Below are 21,725 nucleotides of genomic sequence, written 5' to 3'. Positions count from 1 at the left end.
AAGGCCGCTCCAGCAACTTTCCAGTTCCTTCTGTTTTGTGCAATGGCCATCCATTTACTACCCACAAAATCATGAATTTCATCTGTCCATCTCCATCGTGGTCTTCCAGGTTTTCTTTTAGCTCCTCTTGGGTATCATTCTGTTATTTTCTTAGTCCATCTGTCATCATGACTTCAAGCTATGTGTCCTGCCCAAAACCATTTTAGTTCTTTAGTTTTGATAAGAATGTCCTTTTACTTGAATTTGCTGCCTAATCCATGTGTTTCTCTTCTTATCTAACAGTCTGATTCCCAATATAATTCATTCCATTCTTCGCTGTGTAGTTCTTAGCATCTCTTCCATTCTTCGCTGTGTAGTTCTCAGCTTCTCTTCTATTCTTTTGGTGAGTGCTCAAGTTTCACTTCCATAAGGCATGGTGGAGAGTATACATTGGTTCATTATTTTACTTTTCTGACAAATTGGGATATTGCTCTTCAGTATGCGACTGTATTTCCCGAATGCTATCCATTCAAAATTTATTCTTCTCTTGAATTCCAGCCATTTATCATTATCACAGCTAATGACTTGTCTCAGATAAGTATATGACTCCACCCTTTCAATTACTGCTCCTTCAATCATTATATCCCTTTCTGTGGCATACTTGTTCACCATTACTTTTGTTTTAGCCATATTCATCTTTAGTCCAAAATTCTTACTAACTCTGCATAACTCATTAAGATTTTCCTCTAATTCTTTGGGATTGTGGCTTATCAATGGAATCTGCAAATTGTAAATGGTTTAGGTACTCTCCATTCACATTGACTCCTTTCTGTGACCAGTCTAATCTTCTAAAAGCTTCCTCAAGGGCAGCATTAAACAACTTCGGATATACTGTCTCCTTATCGAATTCCTTTCTCAATTTTAAATTTGCTACTGTCTTTTGTCTAGTCTAATAAAGGAAGCAGTGTCCTCATATATTTTCTTCAAAATCATAATTAGATGGTATGAACCAGAGCTGTAATGCTCAATTGAGGTAAACTTCTCTTATAATTTTACAAATCAAAATATATGCCTTGTCTTTTCAGTGCCCGAAACATTGCTTTATGCTGTAAGGAGTCAAATGCCAGGCATCATGGTGTTTTGTATTCATTTGCTTTTTCCATTAGCTGTGATATTACATGAAGGTGATCCATAGTTGAGAATCCTGTGCTAAAGCCAGCTTGCTCTTTCGGTTGATTCTCATCAAGTATTCTTTCTAATCTGTTAGTAATTACCCTTGTGAACAACTTGTAGATGTGGGATAACAAGCTAATTGGGCTATAATTTCGAATTTCTGATTGATCTACTTTCCTTTGCAGCAAAACTATGATTGCATTATTCCACTTCTTAGGTGTCACACCTTTTCTAATGCATTTTGTGAAGAGTCTTGCCAGTTTGTGTCACCCCAATTTTAACAACTCTACAGTAACTTCATCTCCCCCCCCCCCAGAGCTTCTGATTCTTCATTTTTTTCAACGCACATTCTACCTCATCAGGTATGTTGTATGTGTTACTTATTTGCGATCCATCTTCTCCACTGCTGGCATCATTCCCTCACTCCTTGTATAATAGAGTCAATGAGGGTCATAATAAAGTAAGACAAATTCCCTGTGCAGTGCAGGAAAATGGCAAGAATAAGTCTATGATTTATTGAGCAAATTCTTGTAGAGATAGGAAGGTTATAATTGTAACTGCAAGGCCAAACTTGGAATACGGTGTCCAGGAATGGAATCCACACTTAAAAAAACTAAAACTGAACTTGAAAATGTTCAAAGATGAACAAAATACCTGGAAAAAAATGGTAAAAAACTTGAAAATGTTCAAAGATGAGCAAAGTACCTGGAAAAATGGTATCCATAAGGAGAGAAACTTTAAAAACATGGACCACAGAGCTCAGAAACTTTAGAGAAAATCTGATGAGGTTTATGAGAGGTTTATATGAGGTTTATGAAAGGGAGCAATAAAACGAAGGTGGAGTTTTCAGTGTTAGTGACACTAGAGCCAGGTGGCATAAATTCAATTAACACATTTGTTGCTGCCTATATTTCAGAGAGTGTATTCCATGTACCACAATTTTGGAATGTTGAGGAGCACCTCCTTTAATATCCACCAAAAAATACATAAATAAATATAATAATAAATAAAAAAAAGTAAAAGACTGGAATTCATAGCTAAATTTTTTTTTATAATTTTTTTCCATATAAATAAACTAATCTCAACACAAACAAAGAACAAATAGAACTGTGTACCAAGTCTTTCTAACACACACATTTAACAATAAACGAAAACCAAACACTGCTGCAAATAGCACAGAGTTCAATCAATGGGTGGCAATAATAATTTCACATGCCTTTACTTTTACGGTATTCATTTTTTGACCAGTTAACAATGACCACATATGTTCCACTGGCAGTGAATCTCTCCATTCACAAATTTCAGATAACATGGTTTTGTGTTTGTATACAAAAAAAAATTTTACAATTTTTATTAGTTTTTATTTATTCTTTTTTTTTTTTTTTTTTTTTTTTTTTTTTGCATATGCAGTTCAGTCCAGTCTCAAACAAAATCAGATTGTTCAAGAACTTAGACTACCTAAATGTGACAATGTCAGATTTAAATAGTCTAGGTTTCTGGTACACATATTTAAAGGTCCAAAAATAAGATCATAGGACTCTAGTTCTGAGGTCCCCCCCCCATAATCTTGGGAACTCTGGAGCAACTGTGGCACTGCAACTTGAACAAATCCACTTTTCTAATGCATGGTGCAGAGGGAGCAGATTTGTGTTCAACCCTGCAGTAGTGATGCACTTGTCAGTACCATATAACCAGGGATCGCCAATTAATTTTCTTTCGAGCTTGTATTAGGAAAATATGCAGCTAACTGCAGTTCAGATCCCTTTTTGGCATAAATTTAATAAAATGTCAGGGGGTATATACCATGATAACTACTTTTATTTCTTTTCATTATAGAACAACAAAGAAAGGCACAGTCAGTACAACATATAATCAATTGTTTTAAATGTAATATGTCAAATTAAGGAAACTTACAAAAATGAAAAAACTACAATAATTACTTTATGAGTATATTATTGACTTAGATTAAGAACCCGTCTCATCCATGAAAAATCATTGAGGGTCAACAAGTGGTAACCCCAAATATATAGTATTACATTTGGCACGGATGTTCGCCACCCTGTAGTTTTTCCATTATCTGACTATCACTTACAATTTTTGTGGGCATGCTTTGAAGATTATCACATTTGTTTCATGTAATGTAAATTATTAACATTTATTTTCCCTTACAAACATTCAGTAAGTGTTGAAAGCGAAAGTGAGCATTTATGTATGTATGTGGTTCCATCATCACCTTATTGTTCTCTTATATTCTTAGTATTTAATCCCTTATTTTTTATAGGACTTTAGTCTTACCAAATATGGTTTTGCTAAACACTGTCCTTTTCAGGAATATAGCCCTTATGATTGGAAAGGGATTCCCTGAAGGGTTTTTTTTTTTGCTGGTGTAGATAAAGCCTCTGGCTTTCTTGCACTGTATAGACAATACTAGAGCTGACTACTTTTGATATGCAGTTCAATGAGAAATATTTTGTTTATACATTAAACTGAGGAACTTGAACACTAACAAAAACAGCAGTTGGAGATAAAAAATAAATTAAAAAAAAAACCAAATTTCTTCACTGTGATTTATCAAGTGTTATACTACAAATGAGAGATTTTTTAAATCAATATAAACAAAATTAAGACATAAAAATAGTTTAAAATTTTAAATAGCAACTTACAATCTTGCCAAAAGCATTAATTTACTTTACACTTAGGTGAAAGTATATTTAATATTTACCAAAGGAAAAGCCAGTTGATGCATTACTTCCAAGGCCACCAAAAGAAAAAGCAGGTGCAGTAGTAGTAGTTGCAGTACCACCTATACCTCCCCCGAATGAAAATGATGGTGTGGTTGTTGTGGCAGTATTTGTTCCAAATCCAGAGAAGAAACTACTACTTGGTGCTGAAGTGCTAGGTGTGCCAAATCCAAATCCAAACCCAGTGGTACCAGCAGTAGTTGCAGGTGTGCTAAGCGTACCAAACCCAAAACCTACAATAATGTTGCAATATCAAAATAAAATAATTCACTAACCTAATGTAAAAGCTCTTACATAAGTAAGGGATTTTCAAAAAGAAACACATAGATAAATGCATACCTCTATTTATCCAAATGAAGAAAATTCTACAATAACATTTTTTTTTGGCATTCACTAGTACAGCCTTTGACTAGTACATTAAGAATAAAGCACCTTCAACACCTGATACAACGACACTGTCACATAAACAGCACACAAAAATTAATATATAAATACCAAACACTGCAGAAATTTGCAAAATAACTGACAGAAGTAAATTAAATTTAGTATGGAATTGCACTATTTTATGACATATGTGTACAAGTCAGGCACAGCCTCTTTCTACACATAGTTATGAGCAAACTGGGCTTGCTACTTACTGCGTCAATCTCATATTGTGGAAGCACCTTGCCACAAGTTGCTTTGGTGTTGTACTACTTTTATTTAAAGTAGTGTAACACCTTAATTCACCAAAGGAAAGTTTACAGCTTCTCATTTAAGATGTATGCCATTACCCAGTCCTGTACAGCCACTCCACGACTTACGTAAGGGTTGGGTTCTGCAGAGCTCTACATGTCAGAATTTCCCTAAATGCTTATACAGCACTTGCAAATAGAATTATTTATTCAATTTTTTTTTAATCTCATGCATGGGAAAAATTACAAAACTATACAAAATTACAAAAAGAGAGAGGAGACAGGCATAATGTCAGCAAGTTTTATCTTTCGAGCATCGTTGCCAGAATTAACTCTCCAGCTGATAAGCACGCCGCTGCATAAGTTAAGGGATTTTTCCCAACACGTCACAAAATCTCTCTGCAGCAGCAGAATCGGCAATGGCGACTTCGCCACATACTTTAATGTTTTGAAAACCTGCGTTATGCTTGAACCTATTAAACCACCTATTGCCTGCCACAAACTTGGTTTGGTGTTCGCCGTACTTATCCTTAATATCTTCATAAATACTTGTTGCTTTTGCTTGAATGGCCATTGGACTCAGGGGCACTTGCTTCTTAATCTGATTTTCCATTCATATAATTAATAGCATTTCCATCTTCGATACAGCACCTGAATGCTGTTTTGTAATCACTGTTGATCCTTTAACATGTTCTTTTATACGCGCACTGTCCCTTAAAATAGTATTCACCGTTGAAGCAGCGAGACCTAATTCCGTGCAATAGATGACAAACTTTGTCCTGCTTCGTACTTCTTAATTAATCATCTTCATTTCTATATCAATTTTGTTTCGTTTCCTAGCACTGCCAGCACTTGCACTTTCCATTGTTCCCTTTACCATTGTAACAAGCAAATAGGAATGAAGAGAATATTTTAAAAAATGATTTGTTTTTTATATGATTGAAGGTTTCAGTGAAGGGGAAATCATTTCACCATAATATCATAACGTAAAAATCCACAGAATTCTAATTATCAGTATTATTGCAAATGTAATAAGATGAAGTTTACTACCCATTTATAATAGATTGCGCTAACAGAAAAGCCCAATAAACTGGAAATTGCAAATTGTTTTTATTGTTTTATGGTAGTAGTGACCTCCAGAAATGTATTTTAGAAAAATATTACAAAGGCATTCAAAAATTGATTCTTATAACAGAACATACGATAATGATGAAAGTAATTAGTAAAACATATGGTAACGATGAAAATGAAAGTTTATGGATTAGTAGTTAGTTTACTGCTTAGAAGATACCTCCTGTGGGATATCTTCTCCTTGTGTGAAAATTTTCAGAAAGGCCATCTGCAGATGGACTAAAGAGGACTAAAATGATATGTTGCAAGAAATTCTGAGATACTATGGTAGATGAGAGAATTTCACACCTTTTCTACGTCAAAAAGACGTTAATAACCTAATGTTCTTTTCACAAGAAAGCATTTCATTACATTACAGGCACTCACCAATTTCTGTAATACTCGACTTCCGTAAATTCATCTTTACATAAGTTTTTTCCGACCGGTGCAAACTTAAAAAAATCGTGGAAATGTATTTTGTATCCTGTAGGAATAAATGGAGGTATTGTGAAACATCGCAATGTGAATCCAATTCCAAGACCCCGGAAGTTGAAAATTTCACTATATAACTAAGCTATATCTCTCTAAAAGGTCATTTTTATAATGAAGCACTACCCTTTCATCATTATCATATGTTCCATTAGAAGAATCAATTTTTAACGGCTTTGTTGATATTTTTCTAAAGAAGATTTTTGGAGGTCAACGACCATAAAACAAAAACAATTTGCCCTTTCTGGTTTACTGGGCTCTTATTTTAGTGAAATCTACTATAAATGGGTAGTAAACTCGATCTTATTTCATTTGCAATAATACCGATAACTGTATTTGTGCAAGTTTTTACATTATTATGCTGAAATGCGTTTCCCTTCACTGAAATCTTCAATCATATAAAAAACAAATTTTCACAATCTTCTCTTCATTCCTATTTACTTATTACAATGATGAAGGTAAAGTGACCTATGGAGAGTGTAAGTGGTGGCAGTGCTAGGAAACGAAACAAAATTGATTTAGAAATGAAGATGATTAAGAAGTATGAAGCAGGACAGAGTTTGTCATCTATTGCACAGAAATTAGTCTCGCTGCTTCAACAGTGAATGGTATTTTAAAGAACAGTGCATGTGTAAAATAACATGTTAAAGGATTAACGCATTTAAGATCAACAGTGATCACAAAACAGTGTCCAGGTGCTATATTGAAGATTATCATAATTCAGGTGCTATATTGAAGCTATCAATAATATGGATGGAAAATCAGATTCAGAAGCACGTGCCCCTGAGTCTAATGGCCATTCAAGCAAAAGCAACAAGTATTTATGAAGATATTAAGGATAAGTATGGCGAACCCCAAGCCAAGTTCGTGGCAAGCAACTGGTGGTTTAATAGCTTCAAGCATCACACTGGTTTCCACAATGTTAAGGTATGCAGTGAAGTCCCCAGTGCCAATTCTGCAGCAGCAGAGAAATTTTGTGATGCGCTGGAACCCCCCCCCCCCTCTAAATTTCCACAGCCCCCAACCTCTACAGTGGTATACTTATCAGCTGGAGACTGATTCTGGCAACGATGCTCAAAATATAAAACTTGCTGACGCTATGCCTGTCCCCTCCCTTTTTTTGGAATTTTATAATTTTGAAATTTTGTAATTGCACACTTCTGTAATTTTTCCTATGCATGAGATAAAAAAAAATTGAACAAATAATTCCTATTTACATGTTCATTGAACATTTTTTTTGCGTCAATCAAATTCAGCAAGCATCGTTGCGAGTGCTGCATATGCCTTTAGGGAAATTCTGACACGTAAAATTCAAATTATGCAGAGTTCCGCAGAATGGAACTCTTACGTAAGTTGGGGAATGTCTGTATTTTCTAATTTGATAAATATGTCTAGTGTTGAGTGGTTCTTTCTGAAGCCATGATGTGCACAGAAAACTGTCAGTATCAAAAAAAAAAAATACACATAAGATATACAGTGACTCTCGATTTTCCGGGATAGATGGCAAAATAAAAATCCTAGATAATCGATTTTACGGTTAATCCAAAAATACAGTAAGTTCCCGACATACTTTTCAGGACTTCTTACGTAAGTCGAGTTTTACATAACTAGGAAATGACTAATAAAATATTGCTCCTATATCTGTGATATGCCAAAATTACAAAAACCACATAATATCCTCAGAAGAATAAATAAAAATAGTTATATATTTTTAATTAGTTCAATTAAAAACTTTATCTGGGGACAGTGGTGAAGTTGTTGGAGTGGCACATAAGAAAAGAAAACATTAAAGGAAGAAATTGTACAGTAAAAACTGATATGTATTTCGTAGCCTTGGTTATCATAGTTGACTTCATTAAAACAAACTTGACTAAAACAAACTAAACATTTTTTTTTTTTTTTTTTTGAGCGTGGGGGTTGCAAGATAATAATATCCCAATGACAACTTTATAATGCCCTGCTTGTTGCTTATTTACGAAAACATCTGTTTATACCTATTCACCGCTTTTCTTATTGTCTTTTTCCTTTATTATTGTGTTCACTGTTGACACTAACAAATTAAATTCCGTGCGATACTTGTTCATGTTTGACTATTTTCAAACATCCTTAATTTTCGGATTTGAATCGATTGCTTTCCCTTTTTTTTTTTTTTGATAGATTTACTAGTACTGCTGTCACTTATTCTCTTATTCGGCACCATGATAACAGTCAAAATGAAATTTTATGTAAAGAATTTCACAGGATTAAGGCGAAAACTCACTATTATCACCCCACGCGAGCTCACATTTTACTAAAACACCTTTCTGGAGGTCACTACCATAAAACAATTTGCATATTCCGGGTTAATGGGCTTTTCTGTTACTGCAATTCATTATAAAAGGGTAGTAAACTCGATCATATTGCATTTGCGATAATAATGGAATTCGAGGTAATTTTATGTTATTATGAAACCTAAATAAATTTTAGAACTCCTTTCTTCATTCCTATTTTTAAGCTTGTGACTACAAATCCTACGTGCCGTGATCGTCTTTATTGATTACTTATTATTCTGTTTTAAATTTTACAATTCTAAACAAGAAAAAAAAAAAAAAAAAAAAACGTAAGTTTGAAGTTACGTAAGTCAGGGACTTACTACAGTACAGTATATCCAAGAAAATGTTCAGCAACCCACGTAAAAAATATGGTGATAGATATAAAAAAAATTACCATGCACTACTCGTGTGTCCAATACGATGCTTCCCTTTATTTTTTCCAATGTCACGTATGGTTTGGTCATCAACATTATACTGGTTCTTTAGAGATTTAACGGATGCACCGTTTTCAAACTTTTGAATAATTTCAAGTTTTTGTTTAATTGAAACAAACTAAACATTTTTTTTTTTTTTTTTTTTTTTTGAGCGTGGGGGTTGCAAGATAATAATATCCCAATGACAATTTTATAATGCCCTGCTTGTTGCTTATTTACGACTTGTAAAACATCTGTTTATACCTATTCTGGTTTTTTTAAATTTTTATTTGGAGTCTTGAAGTGTCCCAGTTAAATCGATCCCAGTAAATCGAGAGTCTGCTGAACAATCATTTTCTCTGTGACTTCTTGTATGTTTAAATTTTTTCACATAAGCAACTATGACTACGGTACACCACAGGATAGTAACTGCAGAGTGCAGTTACTCTGAGAACAAGTTTTCCGGGAAGATTTTGTTATATAATTCTACTAAAACTTTTTGAGATGGATCATCAAGCCGTTTTAACATTATATAATGAATTTGGCTTTGTTATACTCTACTCTGATTTCCTTTGTCTGTGATGACCTAATTTCATTTTGTAGCTTATGAAAGGAAGTTTGCACTGTTAATATATGTTGTGCAGAAATACAACTTTGCTCTCCCAGTTCCTGCTTTGCTTTGTATAAAAAAAAGTATATATATTTTTTAAATATTTAAAGTTTTAAATATAAGTTAATATAAGTCTGAAGATTCTGCAGATTTGTCTGCTCCAATTTAAGATTAGCTTAGAATTATTCTGGTAGGCGCCATACATTTTGTTAAACTCGTTAATGTAGATGAAATTTCATCCACAATGTCTTTTGGCCTGTTTGTCTGAACGTACCTAACCTTTACTTGCACTTTAACAGTAAGAGGTTCTTGATAACTGGGTATTTTTGGAAATTGTTCTAGGTTGTCTCTCTCGCTCTCTCTCTTTTTGCCTACAAATTCTTTATTCCACCATTATTTGGGGTGAGTTGATTATATTGATAAATTCTATTCTGCAGTTTTTCTATGTTTTAGCAGCTTGTATGTAAGTAAATACAGTAAACCCCCTGCTATTCGCGGGGGTTACGTTCCTGAGAAATGCCGTGAATACTGAAAAAGTGAAACTGAGTTATGGCTCCATAGTAATAAAGGGGTTCCATTCCAAAGTATGAAATATATAAGAAAAACTAGTCTAAAATTTTGTCTATGTATTAGTAACGGCTGCATGGTGCAAGAAAGCCTATGGCTTATACTGCACCATCCAAAAAAAAAAAAAAAAAAAATCCGAACAAAACAATGATAAAAACAAAAAATAAATAAATAAATAGATAAATAAAATAAATAACTAATTAATAATAATCAATAAATAAAAAAATAAAATAAAAAATAAATAAAAAGGAAATTAAACATATCATCCTATGTGCTTCCCATACCCGAAAGTACTATCCAGATGATCTTTGAATTTCCCCAAACTGTCGGCCTCTACCACCCATGAAGGCAACTTATTCCAGTAATTTATAACTCGCTGGCTAAAATAAAACTTCCTGCAGTCCAATCTAAACATTTCCCCCCGTAACTTGAATTTATGTCCCCTAGTTCTAGCATCATTTATAATCTTGAAAATTTTGTCCTCATTCATTTTACTGATGCCTCTCAGAGCCTTAAACACCTCAATCAAATCTCCTCTAAGGTGTCTAGTTTCCAAACTCTGCAACCCACATATTCGAAGTCTTTCATCATAAGGACGCCCTTTTGCCGATCTCACCAGGCGAGTTACCCTTCTTTGCACCCTTTCAAGAAGCTCGATGTCTTTCTTTAGGTGCGGTCTCCATACTTGAACACAGTATTCCAAGTGTGGTCTAACATAAGCCTTATATAATGGGATTATCACGTCCCTATCTCTACTTGCAAAAGTTCGATAGATGATCGATAGGACACCATGGGCCTTCCTTGCAACCTGTTTACAATGATCAGAGAATTTCATGTCTGACCGTATCTTAACACCCAAGTCCCTTTCCTCCAGTACTGGGTTTAGTTGAACTCCACCAAGTGAATACGTTATTTTGGGATTACTATTTCCCAGGTGTAATACCTTATACTTTGTTGGATTAAAGCACAGCTGCCATTTTTCTGATCATTCCTGAAGTCTATCTAGGTCTCTCTGAAGAAGATCAGCTTGACAGTGATCATTAACTACTCTACCAATTTTAACATCATCTGCAAATTTAGACATCACGCCCTCTATCCCTTCATCAATGTCGTTTATGAAAATTAAAAACAACAGTGGTCCTAATACTGATCCTTGGGGAACCCCCACTTCTTACATTAACCCAATCTGAGGAATAGCCATTTATCACAACCCTCTGCCTTCTGCCCTGAAGCCATCCTTCTAACCATCTAAGGATTTTCCCAGTGATTCCAACCTGTTCCAGCTTATAAAGCAACTGCTCATGTGGGACTGAGTCAAAAGCTTTGCTGAAATCTAAATAAACAATGTCGAAATTATTCCCTAAATCCAGCTCGTGATTGACCCTTTCGAAATAGCGAACCAGATTTGTTAAACATGATTTTCCCTTTACAAAACCATGCTGAGTATCCTTGAGAATTTCAATTCGATCCAAATGATCCTGAATTCCACCCTTGATCATTGCCTCCATGATTTTCCCTACTACTGAAGTCAGACTGACAGGTCGATAATTTCCAACTTCACTTTTAGAGCTACCCTTATGTATGGGAGATACATTTGCACTTTTCCAATCCAAGGGAATCTCCCCAGAGTCTAGTGATGCTCGCATAATTAGCCTCAATGGTTCAATGAAACATTATATGTATGCATTATATGTACCTTCATAATATGACTATGTACATAGTGAAATGCAAGCATATGGCATCAAAATGAAAATAAGAAACAATATAATATTAAATGTAATATTTATTAGAAATTTCAAACCAGCGCCTTTGCTAGCTAAAAAACTTGTCCCACCAGTGCTATCAACAGTTTCGCTAAAGCATTGATAAAGGAGTTTTGCCTTTTCACGAATGATGAGTGAACTTAACGGAATTTTATTTTGAGTTTGGTCTTCTATCCATAGATTCAAAGCCTTTTCCATTTTTTCTAATTTAACATCACGAGTAACAGAGCAAATTTTTGAAGCAATTAGCGTATTTTCACGGACACTACGGCAGATTTTTTATTCCAATTTTTTGATTGATTGTACCATTGACTCATTGATTTTATAATGTTTTGCCACTGAGGAGACATTTTCACCATTAGAAATTTTATCTAATAACTCAATTTTATTCGCTAATGTCATCACCTTCTTTGATATTTTCACATTTCACATTCCCTTGTTATTCATAGCCATATTTTTGTATGGGTTAGAAAGAACTTGTCCAAATAAAGTCACTTTCTTCAGTCAACACACTCGAAAAAGTCTGCTTTACACTGCAAAATGGTAGATTTATCACTTTTGTAAGCATATCAATTTATAAATTGATAAATTTATTCATTATAAGCATATAAATTAAAAACAAACGACAAAACCTTCCATGGCAAGTGCATAACACATACTGAACAAGGATTAGAGAGAAACATCCACGCTCGCGATTTTGTTACCCCTCTTCTCCCACCCACTGAGTGCTGTTTTGACCGCGAAAGATAATTTTAGCCATGCCCATGTTTTTTTATGGCGGAAAATGTTCACGGCACTTTAAAATTCAAATTTTTTTAGGTTTCATTTTATATTAAATCAGCGACCGCGAATACAGATACCATGAATAGCGGGAATTTACTGTATAATGTCTCCAATTAGATTGTTAAATTCCTCTGGATGCCTGTAACAGGAATTGTATTCTTGTAAAAATTTTGTGAATAAAGAATTTTATTATTATTATTTATGTTACATATTGTACTGTTCCATCTAAATGGTATTTGCTTGATGGCATTCACATTTACATTTGAAATAGTCTTACATACTTTCCCAATCTGCTTGGTAATTTCCAAACAGGATTTCAACATGACTGACACTGTTGCTAATGCCACAGGAACAGAAGTATTAGCATCAGACAGTGGTTATTGCAGCTGACCAGCAGAGTACTGGAAATAGTGTTAGAGAACAAAAGGAAGTCAACTGCTGTGTTATTTCCTGATGGAACCTGTGTATACAGTCATCATGTGTATTTATAATCTCCATATAGCAAAGATATTCAAAGATTTAGCAAAGATAGAAAGGATATTCTGATATCTATTTTATATCCACATATATAGCTGTGGTGTCCAACAAAGTGCTATGACTACTGCAGGTTCTCCAGTGTGTGTGTGTGTGTGTGTGTGTGTGTAAGCGAATATTTGGGTTACTAAATCTAAATATTGAAGCAATCCTTGGTTTGGTGGAGCATAGAGTCAAAAGTATTATGAGTGAGTTGGCAGTTATGCATACTGCAATTGCTTTAAGAATCATATTTAACAGTACTTTTTTTATAAGTAAAATTAGAGTTTGACCATGGGTTGTCATATCTGTTACTCTCTCTTAACAGTAAACAATACAGTTCCTTACTGAGTGAAAGTCTTAAGGTCCGAGATAGGTTTCCTGTAAGCAAAGACATGGAAGAATAGGTTATGTAATAAAAAATATGCATACCATATTTAATCCCATTACACAACAGAAAAGGGGAAAAGTGAATATTGTTCTAATGAAGAGGCCTCTGCAAATGAATGAAATATATAATGCAGTGCAGTGGAACTGCACTGCATTATATATTTCATTCTCTGGTTTGTGAGCAGCTTTCAGAATGTCTTCAGAGCTGATGTCCTGGATATTTTGATCTTTGGTTCTTTCCATTTTGAAAAAATTTGGGTTTACCTATATCCATCTCTTTCTAAAGGAAACCTCACTTTAGAAAGGATATAGATCTATTGGGAATGGTGCATAGACAAGCAGCAAGTCTAGCTGAGGACAAAAAAAGATACTCCAAAAAAAGATACTCCTACCAAGAAAAAGATCCTTTTTCTTTTTTGGCAAAAAAAAAAAAAAAAAAAAAAGGAATTGGGGTTCAGAAAATCAGTCTCTGTAAGCAAGGACACAGCTAACTAGGCATCTCGTGTTAACCTATCTGAAGAGCGAGGAGCTTTAAAAGGAATATGTAAACTAAATGCTGATGGCTACAGAATAGATATGCAAAAATTTATATTCAAACTAAGAGTAATAACTGTTGGAATGAACTTCCATCTAGTGTATTACGGAAGTGGGTAATTTCACTAAATTTAAGGAAGGTTCAGATTATTAGTGTTAGTATTACTAGTGACAAACAATGCAAGAAAGTAAGCCTATACAGCATTAGAAAAAAAAAAATTCCATTTCACCTATCCATCCACTCCAATAGTTTGTCTAGTTCTTCCTTGGATTTTAGACTATCCACTTTCAAACATCTATTCTGCAACCATCCTTCTTCAATTTGAATTTATGCCCTCTCACGTGCATAGTCAAAACAAGAGGAAGAATCCCATCAGCACTGCGTTTGCCGAAGCTATAAGGTTGCATCAAGTGCCTAGTAGGTCCTTGAGGATGTCACAGACATTCTCTCAGATATGCCAGACAAGCTGTACTGGCTACCTGTGAGTCTAAAACACTGATGGAACTGATATTCGGGTGAAATTCAAGTCAAGCGACCCAATTTCGGCAAAGTTTGGATGGTCTCTGACAGCCAAATCCTCTGCCTGCACCTTCACGATGGTGGGACTTATTAATCCTGGGTATAACCTCCATGCACAAGCACACTGTGGGTGACCATCCAGGTATGAACCAACGTTAGCAGGGGTCGAGGTGTGGCACCCCTGTGTTACCAAGCAATACTAGGTGGTAGATGACGCTCATCAACCGGTGCAATGCCTGCTTATTGGAGGCTTGAAGTGGTGGAACCCATGTTTAGTCTCAAGAGCTAAGTTCTGGTCAACGCTTCCCCATCTCTTCCATCATGCAGTATGACTGATGACTTTTGAGGTTATGATTAACATCACGGTGAGATCCAATTTTTCTTACATTTCGAGGATACAGCTCTAAAATGGTGTTCAAAGGCTGGCCGCTAGTTAGTACACTGGACCGAACCTATCGCTAACTCTTTAGGAGGCTTCCGGATCAGCTAGTGCATAATCTAGTTACCTCTACCCTGCCACACAGTGACTGGAGGGAATCCGAGTAGTGTGTATGCAGGGGACATTGTCGAGGCCATGTTATGTCAAGGATCTGGATATATTCTTACCACGTGTACTCCATAACCAAAAATTTCATTACTTCATACAGCATGTCCCACCCACTTTTTCTTACTATTGAATACACCATGAATTGTCACACTAATAGAGTAAGCTTATCTGCAAAAAGATCTAAACCTCCCAAACACCTCCTAGTTCATTTCACAAATATACATGGTCTGAATTGTAATCTAAACGATGTCCATTTCCACTTGCAGTCTGTCAAACCCCATGTACTTTTTCTGACAGAATATCAGTTATCGGTTAATTCAACTACTGCTCATCTCAGTTGCCCAAATTATTCACTGCATGGTTCCTTTCGCTTCAAAGGTGGTACTCTTGCACATGTCTGTTCCAATATTCCCTGCCAGAGAACTGTTAATTTGGAATCTCCTCTCTTCGATCTTTTCTGGCTTAAAATCTCTCTACCTCACTGTGTCAAATTCATCTGTCTCTACTGTTCTCCCAACTCCACTAATCACTTGGAGCTCTTTGCCTTCCTCTCTTTCCAACTTGACTTTCTCCAGTCCAACTTTCCTAACAGTGAGGTAATTTTCCTTGGTGATTTTAATGTTCACAACTCCAGATGGCTTCCATTTTCTAGTCACACCGACCCAACTGGTTGAGATGCTGAGGCTTTTGCAATGTCTAATGACCTTGCACAGATTGTTCATTTACCTACAAGAATACCAGACAATCCTAACCATACAGCCAACATGCTTGATCTTTTTCTCACAAACAACCCTTCTAAGTACACGGTCGAAGTGAGTGGTCCTTTTGGTACCTCAGATCACAACTTGGTGATTGTCTCTTCTCCAATGTAACCTTTATCTCATGGTTATTCTCAACCTCGTATTGTTTGGCATTACAAGAATGCAAAATGGGATGACCTGGGAGATTTTTCTTTTGTTTTCTTTAGTTGGACTACTATTTCAAAACTTCTGATGTTAACGTTTGCTCAGATCTTGTCCGTGAAATTATTCTTGTAAGAATGGAATCCTTTATTCCACACTCCACTTTAAAATCTCATCCTTTATCTAAACCTTGGTTTTCCAATAAATGTGCTAAGGCTCTTCAAGAGAAGAATGTTGCATACTGTAATTGGCTTTTTTCCAATTCTTCAATTTCATTTCCTGCCTACACCAAAGCTCGCAACAATTGTAAAGCAGTTATTAATCAGTCCAAACTAGATTTTGAACAGGCTAAGAGTAGAAAACTTGCTTCTTGCCCTAATGGTAGCCTAGCATTCTGGTCCATTGCCAAAGCTATTGGCCGCAACTTTTGCCCATCTCTGTCAAGGGCGCCTCCGTAGCCAGGTGGGAAGGAGCAGCAGTGCATAGCACACGCTTCTTGATTAGACTGGGGTTCGAGCCCATCACCACCAAATATGGAGGATGCGGAAAGGTCAGGGAATGACCACCGCATATCCCGGAGCAATATGGCCTTAGTTGCTAATGCTCCTAAAAACCAAATAACAAACAACAAACAAACCTCTGTCAAAACAAGATGGTTCTGTTGTCACTTCAGCCAAGGATAAAGCTGACCTGCAAGGTTCCCATTTCTCTTCCAAGTCATGTATTAATGATCTTGGTAAAACACCTGCCACCATTCCCAACACACTCCATTCAATGCCTCCTGTGGTCTTCCGTTAAAAGGCTGTCAGAAGGATTATGACGAATCTCGATGCTAAGAAAGTTCCAGGTCCTGATGGTATTTCTCCACTTGTTCTCAAAACCTGTGCTCCTGAACTTACTCCTGTTCTTTGCTGCCTTTTTTCACTTTCTTATTCCAAAGGTTTTTCCTTCTGCTTGGAAATTTGCCCATATCCAGCCAGTTCCTAAAAAGGGTGACAATTCCCTCCCATCCAATCACTTCTACTCTTTCTAAAGTAATGGAGAAATCAATTAACTGCCAACTTTTAAGCATAGGAGCAGAAGAATCCTTTTTGCGAGATATAAAACAAGACTGAGTTTTAGGATTGAAATCAACAAAGTTGTCTTTGCCCCATTGAAGAATTACCTGGAGATCGGCATTTAAGGAATTGGTAGTGGACATTAGAGAAGTTGAAGCTGATTGAGCAAAGCAAGGTTTTTTCAAAATGGAAAGAGGAATGAAATGTGCTATCATCAGCAAAACTATGGATAGGATTTCCAGTCAATGGAAGAAGGTCATTAATATACAAGAGGAAAAGAGTGGGGGAAAGAACTGAACCTTGGGGAACACCCGCATTAGTGGAGAAGTTAGAAGACAGAGAGCCATCTACCATCACCCTCAGTGAGCGATCAGAGAGAAATGATATCAACGATCGCCAGTATGGATTCCATCAGTGTCAATCCACTGGTGATATTCTGGCTTATGTTACCCATTTATGGCCAAATTCAATGGAAAAGTTTGGTGAAACACAAGAAGTTGCTCTTAACATCTCAAAGGCTTTCGATCATGTTTGGCATAAAGGACTTCTAAACAAGCTTCCATTTTATGGTTTGCCAATTGTTTTTTGTAATTGGTTATCCAGTTGCTCGTACTCCTACTTGCTCGTACTCCATGTGCGGAGCACCCATGTTCTCTAAGGCGTTGATGTACTCTGATGAATGTGCACCTGTTGGACTGCTTTCGGCAGGGAAATGCTTCTTGGTACAAACGTGCAGCCTCAAATGCACTGATGTTGGCTTTACCATACATGAAGTGCATGTCCGCATGTTCTTCATTGCTGTAACCTCTTTCCATGTTGACTATCTTTTGGCAAGTACTAGTATGCCTGCTACATCTCAGAGTACTGAGAGAGTGGAAAGGGAGAGAATGAGCATAACCTAACCTAAACAAACAAGTCAGTGGTGGATCCCAACTAGAAATGCGCAATATCTTGAAAACAATTCACTTAAGGATCCATGTTTACTAGGCTTTCTTTGCATATTGTAGTCTGTACAGTTCACCTTTAAATTATTGATCATCACTTTTGAAACACCCTGTATAACAAGATCAATATCATTAATACAGAAAACAACAACGATGAACACCTAAACCTGTGGGGCTACACTAATAACATTAATCCAATAAGAGCACTGTCTACTGATAACTACTCTGTCTTTTCCCACTCAACCATCACTTTATCCATAGAAGAAAGTTTCCCTTATTGCCACACTACTCCAATTCGTACAGCAGTCTTTTGTGTGCAACAGTATCAAAAGCGTGATGCTCTCATAATTATGGCTAAGGATTTGCTTACTTGCTTTGTTGCCTCCTTTAATATGTTTTGATAGATTCCATGTACCCCAGGTGCCTTTATGTTTAGCTTCAACAATTTTTCTTCCTTTCACAAAATCACTTAGCTCCCTGTTAAAGTTTGGTAAACTTCTGGCATTCCCTCCCCTAAAGAATTCCTCATGTGTGAATGTAGATACAAGATACCTATTTAATTTGTCAGCAACTTGAGCAGGGTCATCAACAGTTAACCCATTCATCAAGTGGCCCTATGTGATTTAATCCCTTCCTTCTACTGTGAATATAAGCACAGAAGTCTTTGTACTGTTCTTTGCATTATTTGCCAGACTTCTCATAATATGCCTTTGCTTGCCTAATCTCCTTTGTCACTTGCTTACAGACCAATTTATATATACCAAAGCTTCTGTATCACCTGATAATTTATATGCATCCCATGAATTTCCTTCTCTGCCACGTCACATCAGTTTGTCTGACTTCCATTTAGGTCTAAATCTTGAACAGTATTTCTTATTTGGTATGAAAAGGCTAGTAGCATCTACAATTACTTCTCTGAATGCTTCCCATCTTGAATTTTTTTGTTGGTAACATCATCAGTTGTTATCACTGCATTGAATTTAAAAACTGTTTGACACCACAGTAGTCACTGTGGTGTCAAACAGTACAAAAGTAAAAAGTAAAACCCCTTACAAAAGTAAAACCCTTTACCTTTGACAGTAGTTAGTCTTTAATATCCCATTAGTACACTGTGATTGCTGCCATTCAGCGAGTTTTTTACCTGCAGATTGTTAATGCTTGAATTGCTACCGATGAACAAATCAAGAGTATTGATTCCTCTTGTTGCTTCTCTAACATGCTGCTGTAAAAAACAGTCATTCAATTTGTTTGTTGTTGTTATTTGGTTTTTAGGAGCATTAGCAACTAAGGCCATATTGTTCCGGGGATATGCGGTGGTCATTCCCTGACCTATCCGCATCCTCCGTATTTGGTAGTCACAGGTTCAAACCCTGGTCTAATCAAGAAGCGTGTGCTACGCACTGCTGCTCCTGCCCACCTGGCTACGGAGGTGCCCCAGTCATTCAATAAATCCACAGAAGTCTAGCTAGTATGAGGTGATCAACCACAAATTCCAGTCAACACCTGGAAAGTTAAAATCTTTCATTATAAGACATTCTGATATAAAGTAAAGTGCAGCCATTATCAACCCACTGCAGGGTGGAAGCCTCCTCAACAATTCATGCTGAGGGAAATAGACCATAATCTGCCACGCTGGTCCAGTGCGGGTTGGCAGATCGACCGTATTCAGCAGTCAGGGGCTTGAACCCCGGTCTACTCAAAGAGCGTGTGCTACTGCACTCCCGCTCCTGCCCACTCAGCTACGGAGGCCGACTGGTTTGCCAACTGTTTTTAGTAATTTGTTATCCAGTTTTCTCTCTGATAGCTCACTGAGGGTGATGGTAGATGGCTCTCTGTCTTCTAACTTCTCCACTAATGCCGGTGTCCCCCAAGGTTCAGTTCTTTCCCCCACTCTTTTCCTCTTGTATATTAATGACTTTCTTCCATTAACTGGAAATAGTTCTGATATAGTGGCCCACTATATTTCTCTGCACAGATCTTTGGTATACTCATCACAATTGTAAGTCCTATATCACACTCTGACATTCATTTTTTGTTATCCTAGTACTTTTGCTGCACCAAACTGACTCAACGTTGCACTGATCACCCAAGTAGACTGGATGCACTGCCTTAGATTTAACATGTTTCTTAATAAGAAGCATAAACACCCTCATCCCTTCTGTCTGATTGTTTTACCTATATACATTGTACTCCCCCATATTCAATTTCAGCACCACTTAAGTCTGAGTGACACCATACCTATCCCTACACTATACCTACAATGTTTGCATTTGATGACCTAATCAGTATTTCAAATTTATTTACAATGCTGCTCCGTCAAAAGGATATCAGAAGGATTTTGATGAATCTTGATGCTAAGAAAGCTCCAGGTCCCGATGGTATTTCTCCACTTGTTCTCAAAACTGTGCTCCTGAACTTACTCCTATTCTTTGCTGCCTTTTTTCTTTCTTATTCCAAAGGTGTTTTTCCTTCTGCTTAGAAATTTGCTCATATCCAGCCAGTTCCTAAAAAGGGTGACAAATCCCTCCCATCCAATTATTGTCCCATTGCAATTACTTCTACTCTTTCTAAAGTAATGGAGAAATCAATTAACCGCCAAATCTTAAACAACCTAGAAACCTTCCGTCTGATCAACGATCACCAGTATGGATTCCGTCAGTGTCGATCCACTGGTGATATTCTGGCTTATGTTACCCATTTATGGACTAATTCAATGGAAAGGTTCAGTGAAACACAGGTAGTTGCTCTTGACATCTCAAAGGCTTTTGATCGTGTTTGGCATAAAGGTCGTCTAAACAAGCTTCCATCTTATGGTTTGCCAACTGTTTTTAGTAATTGATTATCCAGTTTTCTCTCTGATAGCTCACCGAGGGTGATGGTAGATGACTCTCTGTCTTCTAACTTCTCCACTAATGCTGGTGTTCCCCAAGGTTCAGTTCTTTCCCCCACTCTTTTCCTTCTGTATATTAATGACCTTCTTCCATTGACTGAAAATCCTATCCATAGTTTTGCCGGTGATAGCACATTGCATTTCACTTTCCTTTTTGAGAAACCTTGTCCTGTTCAATCAGCTTCAACTTCTCGAAAATCTGCTACCAATTCCTTAAATGCCGATCTTCAGGTAATTCTCCAGTGGGGCAAAGACAACTTAGTTGATTTCAACCCTTCTAAAACTCAGTCTTGTCTTATATCTCGCAAAAAGGATTCTTCTGCTCCTATGCTTATCTTTAGTGACACTCCGATTTCTAGGCAAAATGATATATCTCTTTTAGGGATTACCCTGACTTCTAATCTCTCTTGGCACAAGCACATTACAAACATTGCTTCCTCTGCATCTAAAAAACTTGGTTTTCTCTTTCGCTCTCGGCGTTACTTTTCTTCCAAAGAGTTGCTCACTCTGTATAAATCGCAAATCCGCCCTGCCATGGAATATTGTTCCCACATCTGGGGTGGTGCCCCCAAAACCTCTCTCAAGCTTCTTGATTCCATTCAGAAGAGGGCAGTTAGGTTAATTAATGATTCATCTCTAACAGAGTCTCTCCACTCGCTTTCTCATAGACGTACTGTTTCTGCTGCATGGCTCTTCTACAGATACTTCCATGGGCACTGTTCTTCTGAATTGGCTTCTATAATTCCTGCTCTCTCTTTCAAAACAGTCCGAACATGTGCCGCCACCAGCCAACATCCATTTACTGTCCAACTT

The 21,725-nt window shown here is 36.6% G+C and overlaps 1 protein-coding gene across 1 annotated transcript in view; it reads right to left on the bottom strand.

The window, feature by feature from the left end:
* Window positions 1-21,725, bottom strand: part of Nup54 (nuclear pore complex protein Nup54) — a 180,668-nt gene that overhangs the window by 122,564 nt on the left and 36,379 nt on the right. The window contains exon 3 of the mRNA XM_090390364.1: window positions 3,875-4,126. Within this exon, the coding sequence (XP_090246490.1) occupies window positions 3,875-4,126 (252 nt within the window). The remainder of the gene's footprint in view (window positions 1-3,874; window positions 4,127-21,725) is intronic.

Source organism: Mastigoproctus giganteus, chromosome 2 (assembly GCF_048544385.1).
Source record: "Mastigoproctus giganteus isolate SK-2022 chromosome 2, ASM4854438v1, whole genome shotgun sequence".
Lineage (NCBI taxonomy): Eukaryota > Metazoa > Arthropoda > Arachnida > Uropygi > Thelyphonidae > Mastigoproctus > Mastigoproctus giganteus.
This window is presented reverse-complemented; position numbering and strand designations above follow the sequence as displayed.